At 47.7% G+C, this 20933-nt stretch overlaps 1 protein-coding gene across 4 annotated transcripts in view; it reads right to left on the reverse strand.

Moving 5' to 3' along the window:
- Lhpp (phospholysine phosphohistidine inorganic pyrophosphate phosphatase) overlaps positions 1–10137 on the reverse strand; it is a 99184-nt gene extending 89047 nt beyond the window's left edge. For 2 of the 4 annotated variants that reach the window (XM_052762345.1, XM_052762344.1), the window contains exon 1: positions 9944–10135. In XM_052762345.1, coding sequence (XP_052618305.1) covers positions 9944–10068 — 125 coding nt within the window. In that variant the 5' untranslated portion in view covers positions 10069–10135. Of the gene's footprint in view, positions 1–9943 lie in introns of all 4 variants that reach the window. The other 2 variants (XM_052762343.1, XM_052762342.1) reach the window with 2 other exon arrangements.
- Positions 10138–20933: the final 10796 nt, after the last annotated feature.

The raw sequence follows: 20933 nt of genomic DNA on the forward strand, positions 1-20933 counted from the left end.
CCCAGAACCCAGGATAAAGAGCATGCTGCTCTGACCCATGTCCTCCCCCATCATGGCTCATCTCTGGACAGGGAAGGGCAATGTATAGGAGAGCTCAGTCATCACCAACAGCCCAAGGTCAGAGTAGAGACCCCTTGCCCAAGGCCTAGGTGGAGCCTCCTGCAGCTGACTCCTTGGCTAGCCAGGCCCACAGGTGGATCTGAGAAGAAGCAGCTCAGCTTGGGCTATGGGTCTGCATTGTTACATGGCTACTCCTAGGAACTAACTGTGTCGTCATGGCTGGATGCTGTCACAGCAGCTGAGCACTGAGGAGGTCCCAGAAGAGGTGAGGACCAGCCAGATTTCAAAGCTGCCCTGGCCCAATCACTTGCTGCTGCCTCAAGACCGTCTGTATGGCATTTGGGTTTCCATTGGGTTCCCAAGATTTCTGTTCACCCTAAGGATCAAGAGGGGCCATCTGGAAGGCTGGGTCGAGGGCCTGGCTCACCATCCTGGGTGGGAATTGCTTTATGAGACTGCCCTAGGCTGAGGCCGAGCCTGTTTCCTTCCGCCGAGGGCTCCAAAAAGGCCAGTCTGGGCTAGGCTGGCCCGGCAGATGTGCTTTAGTGATCTTCCACAGGATGCAGTAAATGCTCATTGCCTTTCACATGCAGATGCCTCGGGGGCCATCGCCAGGGCCTGCCCAGCCGCCAGGGCCTTTGTGCTGCAGCCCCTGCTGTGCCCAGCCTGCCTCTGAATGCTTCCCCTCAGGGAGCCTGATCCAACCACAAATGGGCTCCAATAAAGGCCTGTTGGGGGAACCCAGGCGGGTTACAGATGTCCGTGCCCGCCCACAGGTCCTACAGCAGTCAGTGGACTCCACCCAGCAGCTTCCAGGACTAGGTGGGTAGCAGGAGTTGGAGGGGTGGGGGGAGACACCACATGGGAAGGGCAAAGCTGCCCCCTTCTTCCATCTGGGATGCTCTTAGGCTCACCTCTGTAAGGCCCATGAGCACCTGCAGCCCTGGACCTCTGCACAGTTCAGCCTTTCTCCACTTGGCACACCAGCCTGCCTAGTGCAAGCTGTTCACTGCTGGTCTCCTGGCACTGCCAACCTGGCTCCACCAAGGCATTGGTTTCTTGCCACCTGGCTTGCCATCATAAATTCTCCAGGTCTAGAGCAGGGTTCCCGGTACAGTGCAGGTGTCCAGAGAATGTTTGCTGGGTTTGGGGGTGGATGCATGCAATCATTTGTCTTTAACAAGAACTCAGCCTCTTTTCCTGCTTTTCAAGACCTCAGCCCTCTCCTTGAAAAGGGCTCATGGGCACAGGGGAGAGTGAGGTAGGGGGGTGGGCAACTGCCTCCTGCAGGTGACCTCTATACTGTGGTTGATCTCATTTGTAAAGTCTAAGTTTTCCCTCTTCCTGTACTTTCTGTCCCCCCCCCCCCCCCCAAGGAGGAACTTGCTAAAAAAAAAAGGATCTGTTACCACAGAAAACCCAGAGAGAATAATGGGAGACAGTAAGCCATCCCCTCCTAGGTGCCTTGGGGTCACTGTGCTGGGGGGCTGCCAGGGAAGTGCATGTCCCCAGGTCCCACCCCACCCCATCACACTTGTCCCTCTGCAGCAGTGGCTCCCCCCAGTCCCCCCCCCCCCCCCCCCCGGGAACTTCCTTTGAGCTCCTGCAGAACTTCAAAGGGAACACTGCACTTCAAGGGGGTCACAGAGGCAAAGGTGGAAAGAACTGCCAAGGCCACACAAGCCAGCTGGATGCCCAGCGGTGAACCCTGGCAAGCTGGACCCATCTGTGGAGGGCTCTGGGAGGGACCAGTGTTGGCAAATCCTCAGAAAACTTCAAAAGCAGGTGTGTTTTAACAGAGGGCAAATCTCTTACCCCCACAAGCCTCTCTCACCTGTCACAGGGGAGCAAGGGCCTGTGGGACTGCCCCTAGGCCTGAGCAGGAAGGGTTGGCCCCAGAGAGGCCAGGGCTGCTTGGAAGCCTTCTCATCAAACCCCACAGAAGAACTGGGGTAAGAAAAGGAATGGCAGGCAAGAGACAGGCAGAGGTCACTTGAGACGCTCCAGTGGGCCAGGCACAGATTCAGGGACTTGGTCCAGTAGCAAGGAAGCCAGGGAGTTCAGAAAGTGTCGGGGTCCTCTGGGATAATCCTCAGGAACAATCCCACGGGCTTCTGGAAAGGGAGCTCCCCAGCTCTGCCAGCTGCCTTCCGTGTGTTTTAGGATTGTTGTCACAGGCTGCTACATTTCAGTTTCGCCACACAGAGTCGCCCTGCTATGCAAGCCTGTGGGGTCAAAAGAAACTTTTTATTTTATTTTTTTTTTATTTATGTGCATTGGTGTCTTGCCTGCATGTATATCTGTATGAGGGTGTCAGGTACCCTGGAAATGGAGTTACGGACGTGAGCTATCCTGTGGGTGCTGGGAGTTGAACCCGGGTCCTGTGGAAGCACAGTCAGTGCTCTTAACCACTGAGGCATCTCTCCAGCCCCTTTAATTTTTTTTAAAGATTTATTTATGTGTATGAGTGTGTGCTGGCATGTATGTCTGTACACATGTGTGCCTGGTGCCTGCAGAGGTCAGAAGAGGGCGTCCCCTGGAACTGGTGTTATAGATGGTTGTGAGCCACTAGGTGGCTGCTGGGAACTGAACCCTAATCCTCTGCAAGAGCAGCAAGGGCCAAAATCACTGAGCCATCTGTCCAGCCCTCAAAGGACATCTTAACAAAGCCTTCCTGGGACCAGTCAGAAGACACAGCTCAGAATCCACAGGGTCGAACGGAATCCTTCCCAACACCATACCTCTTTGTATCCTTTTCCTGGATAGTGCTATGTCAGGTTAGGAACATCAGCTTAGAGGCAACCATTTAGAGCAATGGTTCTCAACCTGTGGGTTGCAACCCCTTCGGCAAACCTCTATCTATTTCCAAAACTATTTGCGTTATAAATTGATAACAGCAGCAAAACTACAGTTATGAAGTAGCAATGAAAGTAATTTTATAGTTGGGGGGTCACCACAACATGAAAAACTGTATTAAAGGGTTGGAGCATCGGGAAGGTTGAGAACCAGTGATTCAGAAGGAAGCCTTGTCCTGTCCCAGGGCCCCTTCCTCCTCAAAAGAGTCAAAAGGAGTCCAAGCAGAAATCTAGGGTGGCAGTTAAGATCCTGCTCTGGGTCCGGCAAAATGAGGTTCAGGGGGTCCCAGCTCAGGTGCTGAGTGAGCTCCCCTCACCCTGAGTCTCAAGCATGCCTGCTAGTTAAGAAAGGTAACAGGAAGCCGGGCAGTGGTGGAGGTCGCCTTTAATCCCAGCACTCAGGAGGCTGAGGCAGGTCAATCTCTGTAGCCTGGTCTACAGAGGGAGTGCCAGGACAGCCAAGGCTACACAGAGAAACCCTGCCTCAAAAAAAACCCCAAAAAACAACAAACAACAAACAACAACAACTACAAAGCCAAAAAAGAAAAAAGAAACAAGAAAAAGAAAGGTAACAACACCCCACTTTGGACATCTGGGGCTAAAAGGAAGTCACTAATAAAATGCCTGTGGGTAGCAAACATTCGCCCTCAAAGGCCAGCTACCTTACCTTACCTGGGAAGATACCTGAGCCATTACCTGCCTGAGCAGTGATTTATCCCAACCACACTACTGTCTCGTAAACTAGGGATACCTCTTCCTGCCGGTCCCTGCCAACATCTGCGCTCCTGACAGGAGGGAGGATGGCTAAGGGAGGCTGAGGCTCCACAGCTCCATGGCTCCACTCTACTTTTCACAGGGCTCCGGTGTAAAAATGACCCTGCTGGTGTCCGTGATGAAGGGGACAGCTCCCTCAGCAGCCAGAGGAACTCCCCTAGACTTCTAGGGACCTCCTATCAGGCCAAAACAGGATCCGTGGCTTCAGTTCTCATCAGATTTTTGGGACTGGCCAGTTTATGAAGCAGAATTGGAAGTTTTATTGAAGATATTTTCATGAAGACTTAAGCACAAGGCTGAGGAGAGAAAGAGAGGTGCTCAGAAGGAAGTAAGGCACACCCCACGTACACAGGTATGGGCCTCTCCAAGAGTCACAGGAGGTAAGGCATGCCCAAGTGTAAGGATGGACTTCTCAACAGAGATGTGCAACTAACTGTCTTGGCATTAACCGCAAATATTTTGGTAGCTCTCAAGTTATGCCTTTTTGTTTTGTTTTGAGACAGGGTTTCTCTATGTAACAGTCCTGGCTGTCCTGGAACTCGCTTTGTAGACCAGGCTGTCCTCGAACTCACAGAGATTAGCCTGCCTCTTAAGGGCATGTGCTATCATGCCGGGTTTTCAAGTTACATCTTAAATGGTTGCTAAAAAATTTTATTTTAGAGCCGGGTGGTGGTGGCGCACGCCTTTAATCCCAGCACTTGGGAGGCAGAGGCAGGCGGATCTCTGTGAGTTCCAAGGCCAGCCTGGTCTACAAAGCGAGTTCCAGGACAGACAGGGCTTTTACAGAGAAACCCTGTCTTAAAAAACCAAAATAAATGGATAAATAAATCTTATTTTATTTTTATTTCTTCATTTTCTCTCTCTCTTGATAAGAGAGATGATAGGCCTTGGAAGTGCCTTGGATGGAATTATAATTTGATAAAGTAAAATCAGGAGTCACTGGGGTACATGTGGGAGGGGTTTAGCACATGCCCTGTCTCTCTAAGAGGCTTCTGGTGAGAGCCCTAGAAAAGTGCAGGTTGACAGCTGGGAAGGGAAGAAGGTCTTACCCAGTTGTTAATTATGCGGGAACTATTCTGTGGGTAGGAGGCTTCCACCAGACTCCAGGGGGAAGGGCTCCTCTGATTTCTCATTTCCCTAGGCTTTCCTCTGTCCTCTAGCCCACCTCACTGCGAGGAAAGGATGAAGGGTTCAACTCTTCCACTGCCGCAACTGAATTAGGCTCCACTTCTCTGAGAAGGGCAAACAGGTGTCTTCTCCAACACAGGGCCATTTATCTCCAAGGCCCTCACATTCAGGGTCGAGCGAGAGAACGAACACAGAGGGCCTAAGTTACCGTCACAGTGTCTCAAGGACAAACCCAGCAGCCCCCTTCTGAGTCACGGCCAAGCTTGTGCAGATGTGTCCAAAAATGATAAAACTAAACCTCAGCCAATTAAAAATATACTAATGTAACCTCTTATGTAACCAATTATGTAGCTGACCCTGAAACTCCCCTTAGCTGTGCTTAAAAGGAGCCTACATGTCCCTCTGGGGGTCGTCGCCATTTTGTACAGGTGAGCGACCCCACTTACAAGTGGTATAATAAACGTTCTTTGTTCTTGCATACTATTTGAGTCTGGGGTCTTCCTTCAGCGTTTCTTCGGACCCTCCAAGGACAGACAGGCTGAATACAAGAACAGCCAGGATTCTTGTACACTGTTGACTTGAGATACAAACGACACAACCACTTTGGAGAACTCCCTAGCAGCACTTTATCAAACACACTTCTGCCTTCTAACTCAGCTACTCCACTTGGACACTCCCATGCTCCATGGATGCTCACCCTCTAGGACACATTCACACACTCTCCAAAACACCAGTTGCAATAACCCAAATAGGAAATAGAGGAGTGCACAAACTGTGTCATCATTTGCAGAGGTCTGAACAAGAACCCCCTCCCCCTGCTCCCCACCCTGCCCCATAAGCTCATATATTTGAGTGCTTGGTTCCCAGTTGATAGAACTGTTTAGGAAAGATCAGGAGGTGTGGCTTTGTTGGAGGAGGTGTGTCATTGGTCACACTGTTCCGAGGTAGCTCTCTCTGCCTCGTGCTTGTGGATCAGATGTGAGCTCTCAGCTTCTGCTCCAGCACCATGCCTACCTGCCCGCCTGCTGCCATGTTCCCCTTGATGATGGTCATAGACTCACCCTCTGAAACCACAAGCAACCCCTCAATTAAATGCTTTCTTTTGTAAGTTGGTCATGGTATCTTTTCATAGTAGAACAGTAAGATATCACTCCACGGAACCACGCTTAGTATCACAAACCATCTACAAACCACTTTCCACAGATAGAACAGATCTCTCACAAGTAATAGCAGGTGAAAGGGACCATCATAAAAGGGACACACATTCTGTGTTTTCTTGACTGCAGAAGCCATGTGAGCAGCTGCCTCCTCAAGGTCCCGCTGCCTTGAGTCCCCTTCACTTCGTGTTCTCTGGCCCCACAATATCCAGCGTCACAAGCAAAAATAACCTATGGGGCTAGAGGGCAAAGCAGTGGCTGCCCTGGGCTGGTAAGCATGGAGGGGGCTTTCTGAGATGCTCACACAAGAGAGTGAGATGAATTGGGTGTTACGTGCACAACATGAATGTTTTCTAGATGCAAAACGTACTTTAGTAATTTTTTAACCAGGCGTGTTGGCACACAGCATGATCCCAGCACTCAGGAGGCTGAGTCTGATGTCAGCAGGGGCTACAGTTTTGGGGTTTTTTTTTTTAGCAGTCTGTTGCTTTCAAGTGGCTCAGACTTTAGAAGAATAGTAAAGGAATGGGGTGGTTTATACTGATTATCAGCTTGATAGGATCACATAGAAGACAAGCCTCTGAGCATGTCTGTGAGCAATTCTCTTGATTTTGTTAACATAGGTGGGAAGACCCACCCTAAAAGTGGACAGCACCATTCCCCAGGCCTGGGTCCTAGACTCCATAAAAAGCAGAAAGCTAGCCAAGTGTAAGCATTCATCACTCTGCTTCTTGACTGCAGAAGCCACATGACCAGCTGCCTCCTCAAGTTCCTGTTGCCTTGACTCCACTTCACTTCCTGTTCTCTCTGGCCCTACAGTACCCACGCTGGAAAAAGTCCCACTAGACATACTTCTAAAATACCTCTTTTTCTGTTCCCAACTTGACTGTCTCCTCCCTCAGCCACTTTAAGTGTCCAAACTAGCCACCATGGTTCCTCCCTCATCCCCAGCTTCATGGTCTTTTAACACCATTCTTCACCCCATAGCTGAATAAAGCCACATGTTAATGGAACAATCTTTTTGTACACTATGAAGATGTGACTTTGCCAAGGTGCCTTCTGATTGGTTTAATAAAAGAACTGCCTGGCCAGTAGCTAGGCAGAAGGTATAGGCAGGACAGCCAGACACAGAGGATGCTGGGAAGAAGGGCAGAGTCTGAGGAGATGCCATGGAAGCAGGATGAGGTAAGCGAGCCTTGGGGCATCATATAGACTAATAGAAATGGGTTAATTTAAATTATAAGAGACAGCCAAAAAAAAAATGAGCCTAAGCTATTGGTTGAGCATTTATAATTAATACTAAGACTCTGTGTGGTTATTTGGGAATCGGCTGGCCAGACAGAAAAGTCTGCCTACAGCCACATATGATGATTTTACTTTTTTTTTTTTTGGTTTTTCGTTTTTGAAGACAGGGTTTCTCTGTATAATTTTTTGGTGCCTGTCCTGGATCTCGCTCTGTAGACCAGGCTGGCCTTGAACTCACAGAGATCCACCTGACTCTGCCTCCCGAGTGCTGGGATTAAAGGAGTGCACCACCACCACCTGGCTGACTTTACTTTTTTACTTTTTTTTAATGGTTCAAAAGCTTTAAAAATGTTACTATGCAAAGCTGGACAGTGAAGGGTCTTTCTTGCACTCTTATCCCCACCATCCACTTTTCTCTGCTTGAACCCTATCTCTTTACTCCGAAAATAATAGATGTCTTCCCAGGATTTATGCAAAAACAGCAGTGGGAACATGTGCAATTTACCCAAAAGAGGAGACATGTGACTGCTGTCCTCACTAACAATGTATCTAAAAGGAAAAGTGCTCACTCACGCTGTATGGTGTCTCCCATGGACAAAGGGACAGTAGCCCTAATGATGGAGAGTGGTTATTCTTGGTCTTTTATAACTTGGTCAAAAGACATAGCCACCTTATATTTCTCATAAACAAGGCAGGACAACTACCCAGAAGTAGAACTACTGTCAGGCAGTGCCAATTGTATCTTCATATGCGTAATGTGGCAGGGTTTGTTTCTACTAAGTCTCAAGCAAACTCATTCCCAAACTTTGGTCTGCTTTATAAAAAACTATTAGTATAGTTTTAATTTGTGTTTCTAATGCAGTCAGGGGGAACGTTTTTCATATGCTTAAGAGGTCACTGGTGTTTTTTCCCTGGTGAATGATTGTGTCATTTGTCCTTATTCCCATTCAGTTGCTGACTTTTTTATTTATATATTCTGAGGCATAGACATAAGGGCTCTCTTGCCAAAGGAAATCTCATTTTCATTGTACTTATTTGTACATGTGTACAAGTTCATGTGTGTGTACATGTTTGTGGATATGCATGTATGACAGGGGTAATCTCAATTGTCAACTTGATGAGATCTAGAATCATCCAGCGGACATGCATTCGGGCATGTCTGTGGGTGGACTATCTTCATTTGTTAATTAAAGTGGGAAGAGTCAGCCACTGTGGGTGGCACCATTCCCTGGCTTGTATGAAGAAGAGCTGTTTTCACTTCTTCTGATCTAAGGTGACTCAATGTATTCATTTGATCACAAAACATCGTCTACCTTCCCTTTAGATGAGACCCTCATGAAGGTCTCTTCACCTTCTCTGCCTACATGAAGCCACTTCACTTCAAAACATTGTCCAGTGTCTGACTAGATTCCAAGAGGGGCCTCCACATAACGCTCAACACACAAGGCTCATTGTAACACAGGCAGTCCTATATTCTGGGGTTAGTGGAGAACGTGTAGAAGCCAGAAAGACAGGTAAACCTGGACTTCGGCCCACACTGAGGGCCCAGGTGTTTCCTAGGAGTAGATGTCCTTCACCAGCCCCTTTTACTTTGCTACAAAACACAGTTTGAGGCCTTGTAATCTCATCAGTACTATCCCCTCTTGCTCGAGTGTTTCTCTCTCTCTGTCTCTCTCTGGACACACACACACACACACACACACACACACACACACACAGATAAGTAGAGGAGGGCCTCTTGGGATCAAAGGACTTACTCAACTGCAGGTAAATAAACAGTCCTAGTTAGGTTCTGGGAGGCTGACTGCTAGACAATGAGCCCCTTCCAACTGTTCACCAACTTTACACAATACTGGCTAGGGACATCAAAGGCAAATAGTCCAGATTTAATGCCAATGGTGGTCCCTGGCAGGTCCTGCATGAGCAGGCTTGAAGAACCAGACACCTTCTCCTCCTCAAATCAAAACCAATACAAAAGAATTAGATAGCTAGCCACATATGTGATTTAAAGTTTTCTAAGTTAAAAGAAACAGGTGGGCCGGGCGGTGGTGGCGCACGCCTTTAATCCCAGCACTCGGGAGGCAGAGCCAGGCGGATCTCTGTGAGTTCAAGGCCAGCCTGGTCTACCAAGTGAGTTCCAGGAAAGGTGCAAAGCTACACAGAGAAACCCTGTCTTGAAAAACCAAAAAAAAAAAAAAAAAAAGAAAAAAAAGAAACAGGTGGAACATTTAAAATAGTTTACTGGCTTAGTATATTTAAAATGGTCATTTAAACAAGTAAGCAACATAACGAAATATTTAAAAGTAACTTTTCCATTTATTTATTTTTAGGGTGGAGCACTATGTGGAGGTCAGATAGAAGGCAACTTGCAGCAGTCACTTCTTTTCTTCCACCATGTGGATCCCAGGGATTGAACTCGGGTTAACGCAATTGTTAGTGAGTGCCTTTACCCATGGAGCCATCTCACTGGCCTAACATATTAATATTGCAATATCCTACACTTTTTGAATCTGTATTTTACTTGCAGGTTAACCAAGTTCAACCGCTCACTTGCTTCCAAAGGACAGCTCCAACCCTCGGAAAAGCCAAGGCCAACTCAACCTTCCCCACCTGGTTCCTAGCCAGCCTGAGGGGCGGGACCAGTGCGGGGGAGGCGGGACCGGCGCGAACGCCCCGCCCCCGGCAGCAGCACAGCCGGACAGTCCCTGCGTTGAGCCCACTAACCTCGCCACCGCCTCCACGGAGCCCGCAATGGCGGCTCCGCCGCCTGTGCCGCTGTCATACAGCACGCCGGAGATGTCAAGCAGCACTCCCCGCACGCCCGCCAGCCGCTCGGCCCACGTAGCCATCGCGTCCCGCTGTACACCCAGACTCGGCGTCGCTGCCACCAGTATCCCGCGGCCACGCCTTCCACGCGGGGTTGCCTGGGAAATGTAGTCCGCAGCTGGCGGGCCGGGCGCAAACCCGGAACCACGTGGACCCGCCTGGCGCTTGGCTGCGTTCCTTGGCTGCAGGGATCTTCAGGGCATAGCAGAGAAGCCGAGAACACGTTCCTCGGAACACCTCCCTAAGAGTCGGGGCGAGGCAAATTGAAATGAAAAGTAAAACCGCCCAGGAGGGATGGCTCTCACTTATAATCCCAGAAGGATTGAGAGTGTGAGGCTAGGGTCAGTGAGATGCCACAGGGGTCAAGGAAGCCTAACAATTTGCGTTGATTCCCAGGACCCATATGATAGGAGGAAACCAATTCCTGCACATTGTCTCCAGAGCTCCATGAGTGCATGCACACACACATATTGATTAAATAAATGAATTTTTAAGTGTTGGAGACCAGCCTGGCCTCAATACTGAGGTTCTGTCTCAAAAGTGAGAGAGAGGGGAAGAGATCTTGAAAGCAGTTGAGTAGTTGGCACAATCCCGCTCCTTGGAAACACTAAAGGAGTGCAAACAGGATGTCTGCAAGCTGGAAGAAAATTAATGTAGGGATATAGATCGAATATCAGGGATGCTGGAAGAAATGTGCCGTTGAAAAAAAAGACTAGCCTGGTGATGATGGTGCACGCCTTTAATGTCAGCACTTGGGAGGCAGAAGCAAATGGATCTCTCTGAATTTGAGACCAGCCTGGTCTATGGAGCAAGTTCCAGAACAGCCAGGACTATACAGAGAAACTCTGACTTGAAAAACAAAACAAACAAACAAACAAACAAAAAGACACCAGGCAGCAACCTTGGAAAACTCTTCTGTTTTAACATTATATGAAAAACAAAAATCCGGGGGCTGGAGAGATGGCTCAGTGGTGAGGAGCACTCACTGCTCTTCCAGAGGACCCGGGTTCAATTCCCAGCACCCACATGGTGGCTCACAACTGTCTATAATAACTCTGGTTCCAAGGGATACGGCACTCTCACACAGACATACTTGTAGGCAAAACACCAATGTACACAAAATAAAAATAAATAAATTATATATTAAAAAAAAAAAAACAAAAATCCCCAAGTTGTATGCATGCAACAGCCTTGGAAAAATAAAGACCATAGTAATAGGGGTGGAAGAAAAATGAGAATGACAGTGTGTGAAAGCAGCAATTTTTTGAATGAATTCTAACACTTTATTAATGTTATATCATGTTGGCCACAAACATTGGTCTAAAAACAGAGGGGTTTCCTGGACTGCCCCGTGAAGTAATGAAATTGAAATGAGGAAATGACTTCTTCTATTTGAGAAATTAGAGAGTTCAAAGGAGAGGGACCACATTCTGCTTCCATTCCAGGCTCTTGTGAACAGAAAGGATAAAGAATTCATCAGTTTATGTGTGGGGGTGTTTTGTCTGCATGGGTGTCTGTATATCACATGCATGCCTGGTGCCCATAGAGGCCAGAAGAGGACATCAGAGTTCCTGAAACAGGAGTTACAGATCATGGTGAACTGCCATATGGATGTTGGGAATTGAACCAGGGTCCGCCTGGCGGCAGTGGCACATACCTTTAATCCCAGCACTCAGGAGGCAGAGTCAGGAGGATCTCTGTGAGTTCGACGCCAGCCTGGTCTACAGAGAGAGATTCAGGACAAGCACCAAAACTACACAGAGAAAACATGTCTCGACAAACAAAACAAAACAAAAAGGAGAAGGAGAAGAAGAAGAAGAAAAGAAGAAAGAAACCAGGGTCCTCTGAGAGATTGTCCAGTGCTCTTAACCACTGAGCCATCTCTCCAGCCCCACAGAATGTTAGAACTTTAACCCATTCCACTGAGTTGTGCATTATTCTTTTGATGAGCTTACTGGAGGAACTATTTGCAAGAGAAATAAAAGGTGTACTGTCTACCCTGAGCGGGTTTACTATGCCAGAGACTAGTATTAAACTATATATAGAGAGAAGCCACTCCAGCTAGAGGAGATTTGTGCTCACCAGGCAAGAAGGAGCTTACAGATTTGGAGCGTAGAGGGTGGAGGCTGAAGAATCCGGCTGGAGTCCTACTTAGCCAGGAGTCGTACATCTATGAGAAATGGCTGCACGCTCTGCTCCTTGGACAGTCCTGTTCCATTGCCTGTTTGTAAGATGTTAGGGACCTAACAGAACACCCTTTGCCTCAGCAGAAGAACCAAACACTTTCAACCCTGCCTTCCTGTGCTTACCACTCCCTTTTCAACATCCCGCTGGACGGCACCCCGTCAAGTCTGCAAGGGAATCTGGGTCTCTCCAGACTGCAGGGTAGGAGCTAAGTGAGTCTGACTGAAGAATCTGCCAGAAGCCTCTACTCCATGCAGTGGGCTCTTGTGGTGCAAAGTGGCCTAAGATGTTATCTTTGCCTTCAGAGGTCAAGATGGTCAGAAGATAGAACCACACCTTCAGGATAGCTGGGTTGATATGTGCCAAGTGACAATGAGTAACTGAGATACAGCCAAGAGGACAGATGCTGTGGGCCATGGTTGGCAGCAGTGGCTTCTAAGCGGACAGGACATCTGAAGTGGGCCTTGAAAGAATCTCTGACTCGAAAGTCATGCCCAGGAGGATAGAGGGTACCTCTGTCACATCTACCAGTGATGAGCATGTCTGTGCAGTTCTGGCCTCTCAACTAGCTCTGTGTGGGACCTGGACAAATCACTGTCGCTCTCTAGGTAGACAGAAAAAACGGAGAAAAGCCAGTGACCCCTTGAAATTTCTACATCTTGATACCCAGAACCTGCAAGCACATTAGCTTATATGCCAAAAGAGGGCTTTTGCAGGTGTGGTTATAGCCATGACAGTGTGGGGAGATTAGCCTGGCTGATCCCGTGGGCCCAACATAATCACAAATGTTATCATTAAAGAAAGTAAGAGACAGAGGAGTGAGAAGCAGAGGAGATATGCCAAGAGCAATGGGGGTGTATGTTCTACAGTACCAACTTTGAATAAGAAGGCGGCATGGACCAAGGGAAGCAGGAGGCCCCTGGAAGCTTCAAAAGACAAAATGGATGTCCCTAAATCCTCTACGAGGAAAGCAGCTCTGCTGACACCTTGCTTTGAGGACTTCTAAGATCTAGACTTGTGCCAAATAATAAATCTGTCATCCGAAGCCACTGAATGTACACTGTTTGTTACAACAGAGGTAGGGAATGGATCCAGAGAGTCAAGTCTGGCATAGCAGCCCGACCTGATTGGTCTATGGCAACGAGTCGAGTCTCCAAATATTATCTACCTGATCCAAAATTCCAAGAACTTGGAATATAATGGGCGAAGGGCATTGTCTAACTTAGAGTCACTTCTGGCTACGTGCAATAACCAGATCAGGTTAGTTTTACTCATGGGCAGAGAAAGGCATATGGGAGAAAGGCCACCTTGGCCAGTACAACAGCTTCCTCCAGCAGCAGCAGCAGCAGCAGCAGCAGCAGCAGCAGCAGCAGCAGCAGGCAGTAGGCTGTTTCCGTCTTCCTCCATCAGCACCTGCACCTCCAGCAGGAGGTTTGACCCTCAAGCTCTCAGGCTGCCTGCTGCACTCCTGGGGTGGCTTCTGCATTTCAGACAGAGAGGGTGGGAAGAGGAAACAAAGGCTTCCCCAGGCTCCTAGCCCCCAAAGACTCTTTTGGCACCTTTTGGGTCAGACTCCAGTGGTCCAGTAGCACGGGCATGTGTAGGGATGCACGCTCCACCAGCAGCTTTGGGCTTAGTTCTTTTCCAGTAACAAATCTGCCACTACGGCTGAATTTCAGCTTACATATGAACCTATCAATCCTTGATTACTATAGCGGATGTATGTATAATCCTATCAGATTTACTCATACTAGCCAGGGCTCTGGTTGGCCAGTGAGAGGAAGCAAATTCCTGCAGCTTAAATTTCAAAGGAATTCATTGACATTCTTGCAATTAATTGAAAGCTTTGTCCCTAGCTGGTTACCAGCTCCAGGGAAACAGAGTGACAGGTCAACTGCCTCATGAAGAATCTTTTCTCAACTGGGTCTGACAGTTCCAGAAAAAGCTCTGATTCTCTTGGGTCAGGGCCTCTCACTCCCAGAGGAAAGTGGTACTTGGAAGATTCAGGCTGACTCATGTGTCCTACCAGGGCTGTGGGAAAGAACATTTGCATTCAACTCCATCACGGGCATGTGGAACCAGGGAGGCCATGGTTTGACTCTGCAGTGCCCCAGACAGGTTCTTGTTTTGAACACTTGTTTCCTAGCAGCTGGTGCTGTTTTGCGGGGTGTTGTGAAACTTTGGGAGGTTGGGTCTACTTGGCATAAGTAAGCCACTGAGGGTGGGTCTTTGAAGGTTTTACTCAACCCTCGCCCTCTACTTTCCTGGACACCAGTGACGTTGAACAGCCTGTGATACACACTTTGAACATGAAGGCTTTGTCATGTTTTCCCTCCCACAACACACCGAGACCCTCTGAAACTGTGAGGCCCCCCCCCCAAAAGAAAAAGACAAAACTTTTCCTCAAGTTGTTCCAGGCAGCTACTGTGATTGTGGGGGTGCAGAGTAACTATTACAGCAAGAGCAAAGCAATCATAACAAGAGGAAGAAGGAAGCAACCCTGTACAGGCAGAAATACCATGCTGGGGGATGTCTTTCTGTATGCTATGAATATGTGCTACTCCTATTGACTAATAAATAAGCTGCTTCAACCTATGGCAAGGCAGCTTAGAGGCAGGTGGACAGAGGTGGAGAGATGCCAGCCCACCACACGCCTGACGGAACAACAAGATGCCAGCAGATAGGTAACGCCAAGGCCACATGGCAACATATAGATTAAATGGAAATGGGCTGAGTTAAGTTAGAGCTAGCTAACAAGAAGCCTGACCCATAGGCCATACAGTTTGTAAGTAATATAAGCTTCTGTGTGTTTACTTGGGACTGAGCGGCTGCAGGAGGGACACAGGAAAACTTCTGACTACAATACCAGGCACCCACTACCCACAGGACCCTTTGTTTTTTGTTTTGTTTTGTTTTTTATTTTTTCGAGGCAGGGTCTCTCTGTTTAACAGCCTTGGCTGTCCTGGAACTCACTCTGTAGACCAACCAGGCTGGACTTGAACTCACAGAGATCTGCCTGCCGCTTCCTCCTGAGTGCTGGGATCAAAGGCATGCACCGTTTGTTCTTATTATCAAATCCTACTGACCCTGAAAAGTGAGATGACCAAACCAAAGGCTGGCCATGTGAGCAAAGGCGTCCTCTGTCTTCCTGAGATGGGCTCCAGTGTGTGCTGGGGGATTGGGCAGCCATTGATCCAGACTCACTCCTCAAACTTTAGTGTACATCGCACTGAACTTGGAGCACGTATAAAAACTCAGACTGTTTGGGAGAGCCTTGACGTGTGACGTGAGTATCTCACAGCATGACAGCCAGCCAGAGTCAAAGCAGAATGTCTCCAGAGCAAGCGAGCCAGCATTCTGAGAGAAACAAGGCAGGGGCTGCAGGCTTCTTGTGACCTAACTAGGTCACTTGGGCCTTTTGGCATTGCTTACATAGACACAGTGGGCACTCGGGTCAGGCAGGCTGAGCACTGGGCACATTCAGGGTGAACTTTGGAGAACAGATTCCACAACCTCTTTCTGCCAGAAACACCACCCTGGGTTCAATTCTTGCTGCTGTTCCTGTGGCAGGGTTCTCTGACTCTGGCCAATTTAATTCTAACACCGTTTAGAGAGAAGGGCAGGTGTAGTGTCGCATACCTTTAATTCCAGCATGCGGGAGGCAGATCTTTATGAGTTTGAGGACAGCCTGGTCTGCATAGAGAGACACTGTCTCAAAAGCAAAAATTAAAGGGGAAGTTTGAAATAATACTGGCGATTTATAAAATGAAGATAGGCACAGTGTGTACACGTGGGAGACTGAGGTTTCTGGGTGGCCCAGCTCACTTGCTAGAGCTGACAGCACCCAGTTGAGTTATTAGGCAGGCCAGGAATAGCATATAGCACAAATGCCCCATCCCTTGCCATCTGTCCCATTGAGGGGAGCCCTTCCGGAGGTAGCATACACAGACAAGGAAGCAGCACATGGCTCATATGATGTCCGGGCTAGGGATTTTGAGGAGTCTTGGTTTGATTCCAGGACATTTAGACTACATCATACAAACCAAAATGACCATAGAAACATCATAGAAATAGTTTTAATTTCTCTTTTCATTGCTAGAATCAAATACCTAGCAAGAAGCAATTTGTGGAAAAACCAGTTTCTTTTGGCTCACAGCGTGAGAGGGTACAGTCCACCATGGCAGAGAAGGTGTGGCCGCAGGAACCTGATGCAGCTGTTAATCTACAATCAGGAAGCAGAGAGAGATGGGAGCTGATGCTCAGCTCCCTTTCTCCTTTTACTCAGTCTGGGTCCCCACCCCTGGGAGGTTCTGCCCATCCTCTGGGTGGGTCCTCCGTCCTCAGTTAAGTTTCTCTGGAAAGACTCTCATGGGCACGCCCAGAGGAGTGTTTCCGTGGTGATTTTAAATCCAGTCAGGTTGACAATGAAGGTCAAACATCTCCGATAATATTCATTACGGGTAATAAATCGGCTGAGCTCACTTCGGGTGTTCTCAGCCAAGGTCACAACCTCACAATCCACCCACGTGCTCCTGAGAACCTGTTTTCCAACATTTTGATTTGGTTGTCCACATCACAAAGAACGCAGAGTTCTGGGTTTTTGTTTTCCCTGGCCGATAGGAAGGTCTGGTAGTTCAGATGAGAAGTCCTACAAGGCCCGTCCACATGGTTGAGTAGCAAGCAGCCTCTGCTCGCCAGACAGCCCGCTTGTTCAGTTGGTTTAGTAGCTCTGTTAGGCCACAGCCTGGACAGCTGAGGTCCAAGGTCTTCATATTTATGTGAGGCAAACAAGTTGTAGAGGGGGGACACCGGGGTAGGTGGGGAGATGAAAGCATAAGATGTGGGCGCATAGTCAGGAGATACGGGGTTTGACCCCTGTGCCTTACAAGAAACTGCCTGACTGGATTTTACTTTGCCCTGAAGCAGGTCGTTTATGGGCTTGCAAAATTCTACCCTGCTTCCTGATCTCCATTATACAAACACACCTTTCTCTGGCACTCCCTGTTGGCTTGGCTCAGAAAGCAAAGGCCCAGATCTCATGGACTTCTTCTCTTCCTGTTGGTCCTGTCACAAGTTCTCGCTTAGTCCCTCAGCTTGTCACTTGGCTTTTTACATTCCCCCGGGCACCTGTCTCTACCTTTCTAGACATCGGTGCAATTTGGTTTGCCTGGCAATTCCCTTTACTCTGGCTCCTCCCGAGGACACTTTAAAATATTATGACACTTTGAATGTAAGAGACTCCCCACCCCAAACTGGGTCCCTGAAACCTGTGGTCCAGTCTGCCTCTGAGTAGTCATGCATGGGCTCGTTTATTTCCTTGGCTATCCTATTACATAGCCCAGCTAGCTGCCAAGTGTTAAGGACAAGCTACTGCGATTAGGTTATATCTTGGGGCCAGGAGTGGATTCCCTCAAAAAGAACATTATCAGAGAGGGTTCGGAAATCTCACTGCATTCAAATTCCAGACCCAACAATTTTGAGCCTGTTCCCTATCTAACCCCTCTAAGCTCATTTTCTCAACTGCAAGCTAGTAGAAACTGATTCAAAAACTCTGTGGAGAGCTCCTGAAATAATGTGCAACAGAGCTTAGCCCAAAGCCTGGCCCAGGGCAAGCACCCACCAAAGAGTGTATATTGGTAATACTAATTACTATAATCAGGATATGTATCAGAATACAAATGATAAATATGGGTTCTGATCACCAGTGTAACCCTCTATTGCTTAGTGACCTTCTTTGATGTTTCCTCCAAGTTTTTAAGGTATAGAAGTGGGGGTTGGAGGGGCTAGAGAAATAGCTCAGTGGTTAAGAGCACTGGTTGTTCTTCCAGGGGACCTGGGTTCAATTCCCAGCACCCACATGGCAGCTCACAACAGTCTGTAACTCTACTTCCAGGGGATTTGACACCTCCATACCAATGTACATTAAATAAATTATTATTAAAAAAAAAAAAAAAAAAAAAAAAAAAGAAAAAAAAAAAAAAAAAGCCGGGCGGTGGTGGCGCACGCCTTTAATCCCAGCACTCGGGAGGCAGAGCCAGGCGGATCTCTGTGAGTTCAAGGCCAGCCTGGGCTACCAAGTGAGTTCCAGGAAAAGGCGCAAAGCTACACAGAGAAACCCTGTCTCGAAAAACCAAAAAAAAAAAAAAAAAAAAAAAAAGAAGTGGGGGTTGGAGAGATGGCTTAGCAGTTAAGAGCACTGGCTGTTCTCCCAGGTTTAATTCGCAGCACCTACACGGCAGCTCACAGCTGTCTGTAACTCCAGTTCCAGGGTATCTGATACCTTCATGCACATAAAATAAAGTTAAATAAATTATTTTTTAAAAAAGATACAGAAGTTGACTCATTAACCCCAACACTCAGGATGAGTAGGAGGCAGGGGACCACAGACTAGCTGGAGCTACATAGGAAGACCAACCCTGTCTCAAAAACAAGTTGATTTTTTTTAACTTATAGATTTCCACAAGACACACTTTTACTGTTTAAAGCGAAATATGTAAAATATGTTTTGTTTGCAGTTTAGAGGAAGGCAGGCAGGCTGCGCTTTTGTTTTGAATGTAAAAATCATTTTTTTGAGGCAGAATCTTGCATAGCCCAGGTTGCCTTGAACTTCGTAAGTAGCCAAGGATGACCTTGGACTCCTGATCTCCTGCCTCCACTTCCCAAGTGCTGGGATTACAGGTGTGCACCATCAAGTTACCTGGTACTTGGTAAAGAACCAAACTTCATGCATGCTAAGGCAAGCACTCTGCCAGCTGAGCCAAAGGCTAAGACCCTAGCCTAGGAAGGCTACATTTTGAACTTAGGTTTCACAAACCTAAAGTCTCCAAGGTGGTTTTTGTTGCTGTTTTCCAGTTTCATTTACTTACTTTTGTTTTATTCAGACAGGGTGTCCTTATATGGCCTTGGCTGGCTTGGAATTCAACAGAACTTAATGACTTCAAATTTGTAACAATCCTCCTACCTCTGCCTCCCAAATGGATGGCATCTGACTCTGAGGTGTGCTTGCTTTTTTTTTTTTTAGTCATAGCCTGGAGTCAGGTAAACAAACCATTATTCTGCTACCAGTAACTTCCTTTTAAAACCCAGTGTCTTTTTTCCTTCCCACTGTATAGAGTGACTAGGGAAAGCCAGCTGAGTGCCCAAGTAGAGGGATGTATCCCAAGGCTGTCTCCATAGTCAACACCTCCTTTCGGCCTTCAGCTGTGCCTGATGAAGCTGTCTCTTTGGCATGTATGTCCTAACCTATGGGCTGGCTCAAACAGAGAATTCCACTTGTATTTATTTCAGGAACATATGATTTTATCTTAGGCACCTTAATGCAGCTCCTAATATCACCCACCCTCCCTCTGCATACACCGTACATTCTCTCCATTGTTAATCCTGCTCCCGGAGTGGGTGGCAGCTTCTCGAGGCTGGGCTGGGAATTACAGGCCACTTTGTTTGTGCAGTCGCTTGAGAAGCCTGGCACCATTGATTTGCATCAGTGCCTCCGGAATAGCCTTTTGCCATCTCCTTAAAGATACTATCTAAGCTGTGAAATTCATTAAATAGCCCCAGAAATGGATCAGGTTATTTAACACAACATCCCTAATGGCGCAATATCTCAGCTGTCCACACTGATAGCGAACATTGTCTTGGATAGCGTTATCAGCCCAGGACACCCGCTATGAATATTGATCCTGGGCTTGTTACAGCCATCACTTGCCATCAGGACAGGTCAGAGTTGGAACCCACCTAGCATCAAAGCAATTTAAAGACAGCACTCGAACAGAATTTTAATGTCCAGGCTGGGGGAAGAAAAACAAAACAAAACAAAACACCCCAACAACCAAATCAACTCTATGCACAGAGGGAAGATGGCTTGCCAGATGTGAACACATGTATTACATAGAAACACCCTGGCTCACACATGTGCAGTAACGTTAGTGGGTCAAGCACGTTTCCCAGTTGTGCCTGAAGGGAGGTTTTACTGCATTATAGTCCATACAAAACAAGTGGCCAGAAAAAGGGTTTCCTGCAACTTGCGGCCTCCCTCTCCCCGCAGTGGAAAGACATACCCTGGTCTTTGGTTTGTCTCTAAGCCGAGTGAGGGAGCCACAGCAGGGTTTCTTCCATGTCATTTACTATCCAGAGCCAAGCACTAAGCAGGGTCCCTGGACTATCACACTGTCGTGAACACATGTAGGGGAAACGGTGAGGAAATGAAGACAGCGATTTAAAAACCATCACAGAAGCAGGCATGCTTGAGGATCTTCAGGTTACAGAATGTGGACTCCCCATGTTCTTGGATTTTCTCTCCAATTTGTTACTTCCTGCCTTTTTTTTTTTTTTTGGCCCCTTTTCTGTATTTAGCACCACAGACTTCAAAGGAAAGATGACTTATACGAAAGGAAAAACTTTATATAACTTAAACAACAACAACAACAACAAAAAGAGGCTATGGAAGTTCAATGAAATAATCCAAGTTCTGTCTGATCACGGCGGTGTGTGTGTGTGTGTGTGTGTGTGTGTGTGTGTGTGTGTGCGCGCTGGGGCGCATTCCTGGTCCTCTGATTTGAGATACAGGTGCCCTCTGGAATGTTACCCCCTCCCCCATTCCTATGAAATGGCCTCAATGTTCCTTCCAGAGAAAAGGACTACAGAAGGAACATTTTTATCTATTTCTGGGTGACCTTAGGGAGATCTTTCCCCAGCTACCCTGAAA

The sequence above is a fragment of the Peromyscus californicus genome, unplaced genomic scaffold, assembly GCF_007827085.1.
Source record: "Peromyscus californicus insignis strain IS unplaced genomic scaffold, ASM782708v3 Scaffold_4__1_contigs__length_199733344, whole genome shotgun sequence".
Lineage (NCBI taxonomy): Eukaryota > Metazoa > Chordata > Mammalia > Rodentia > Cricetidae > Peromyscus > Peromyscus californicus.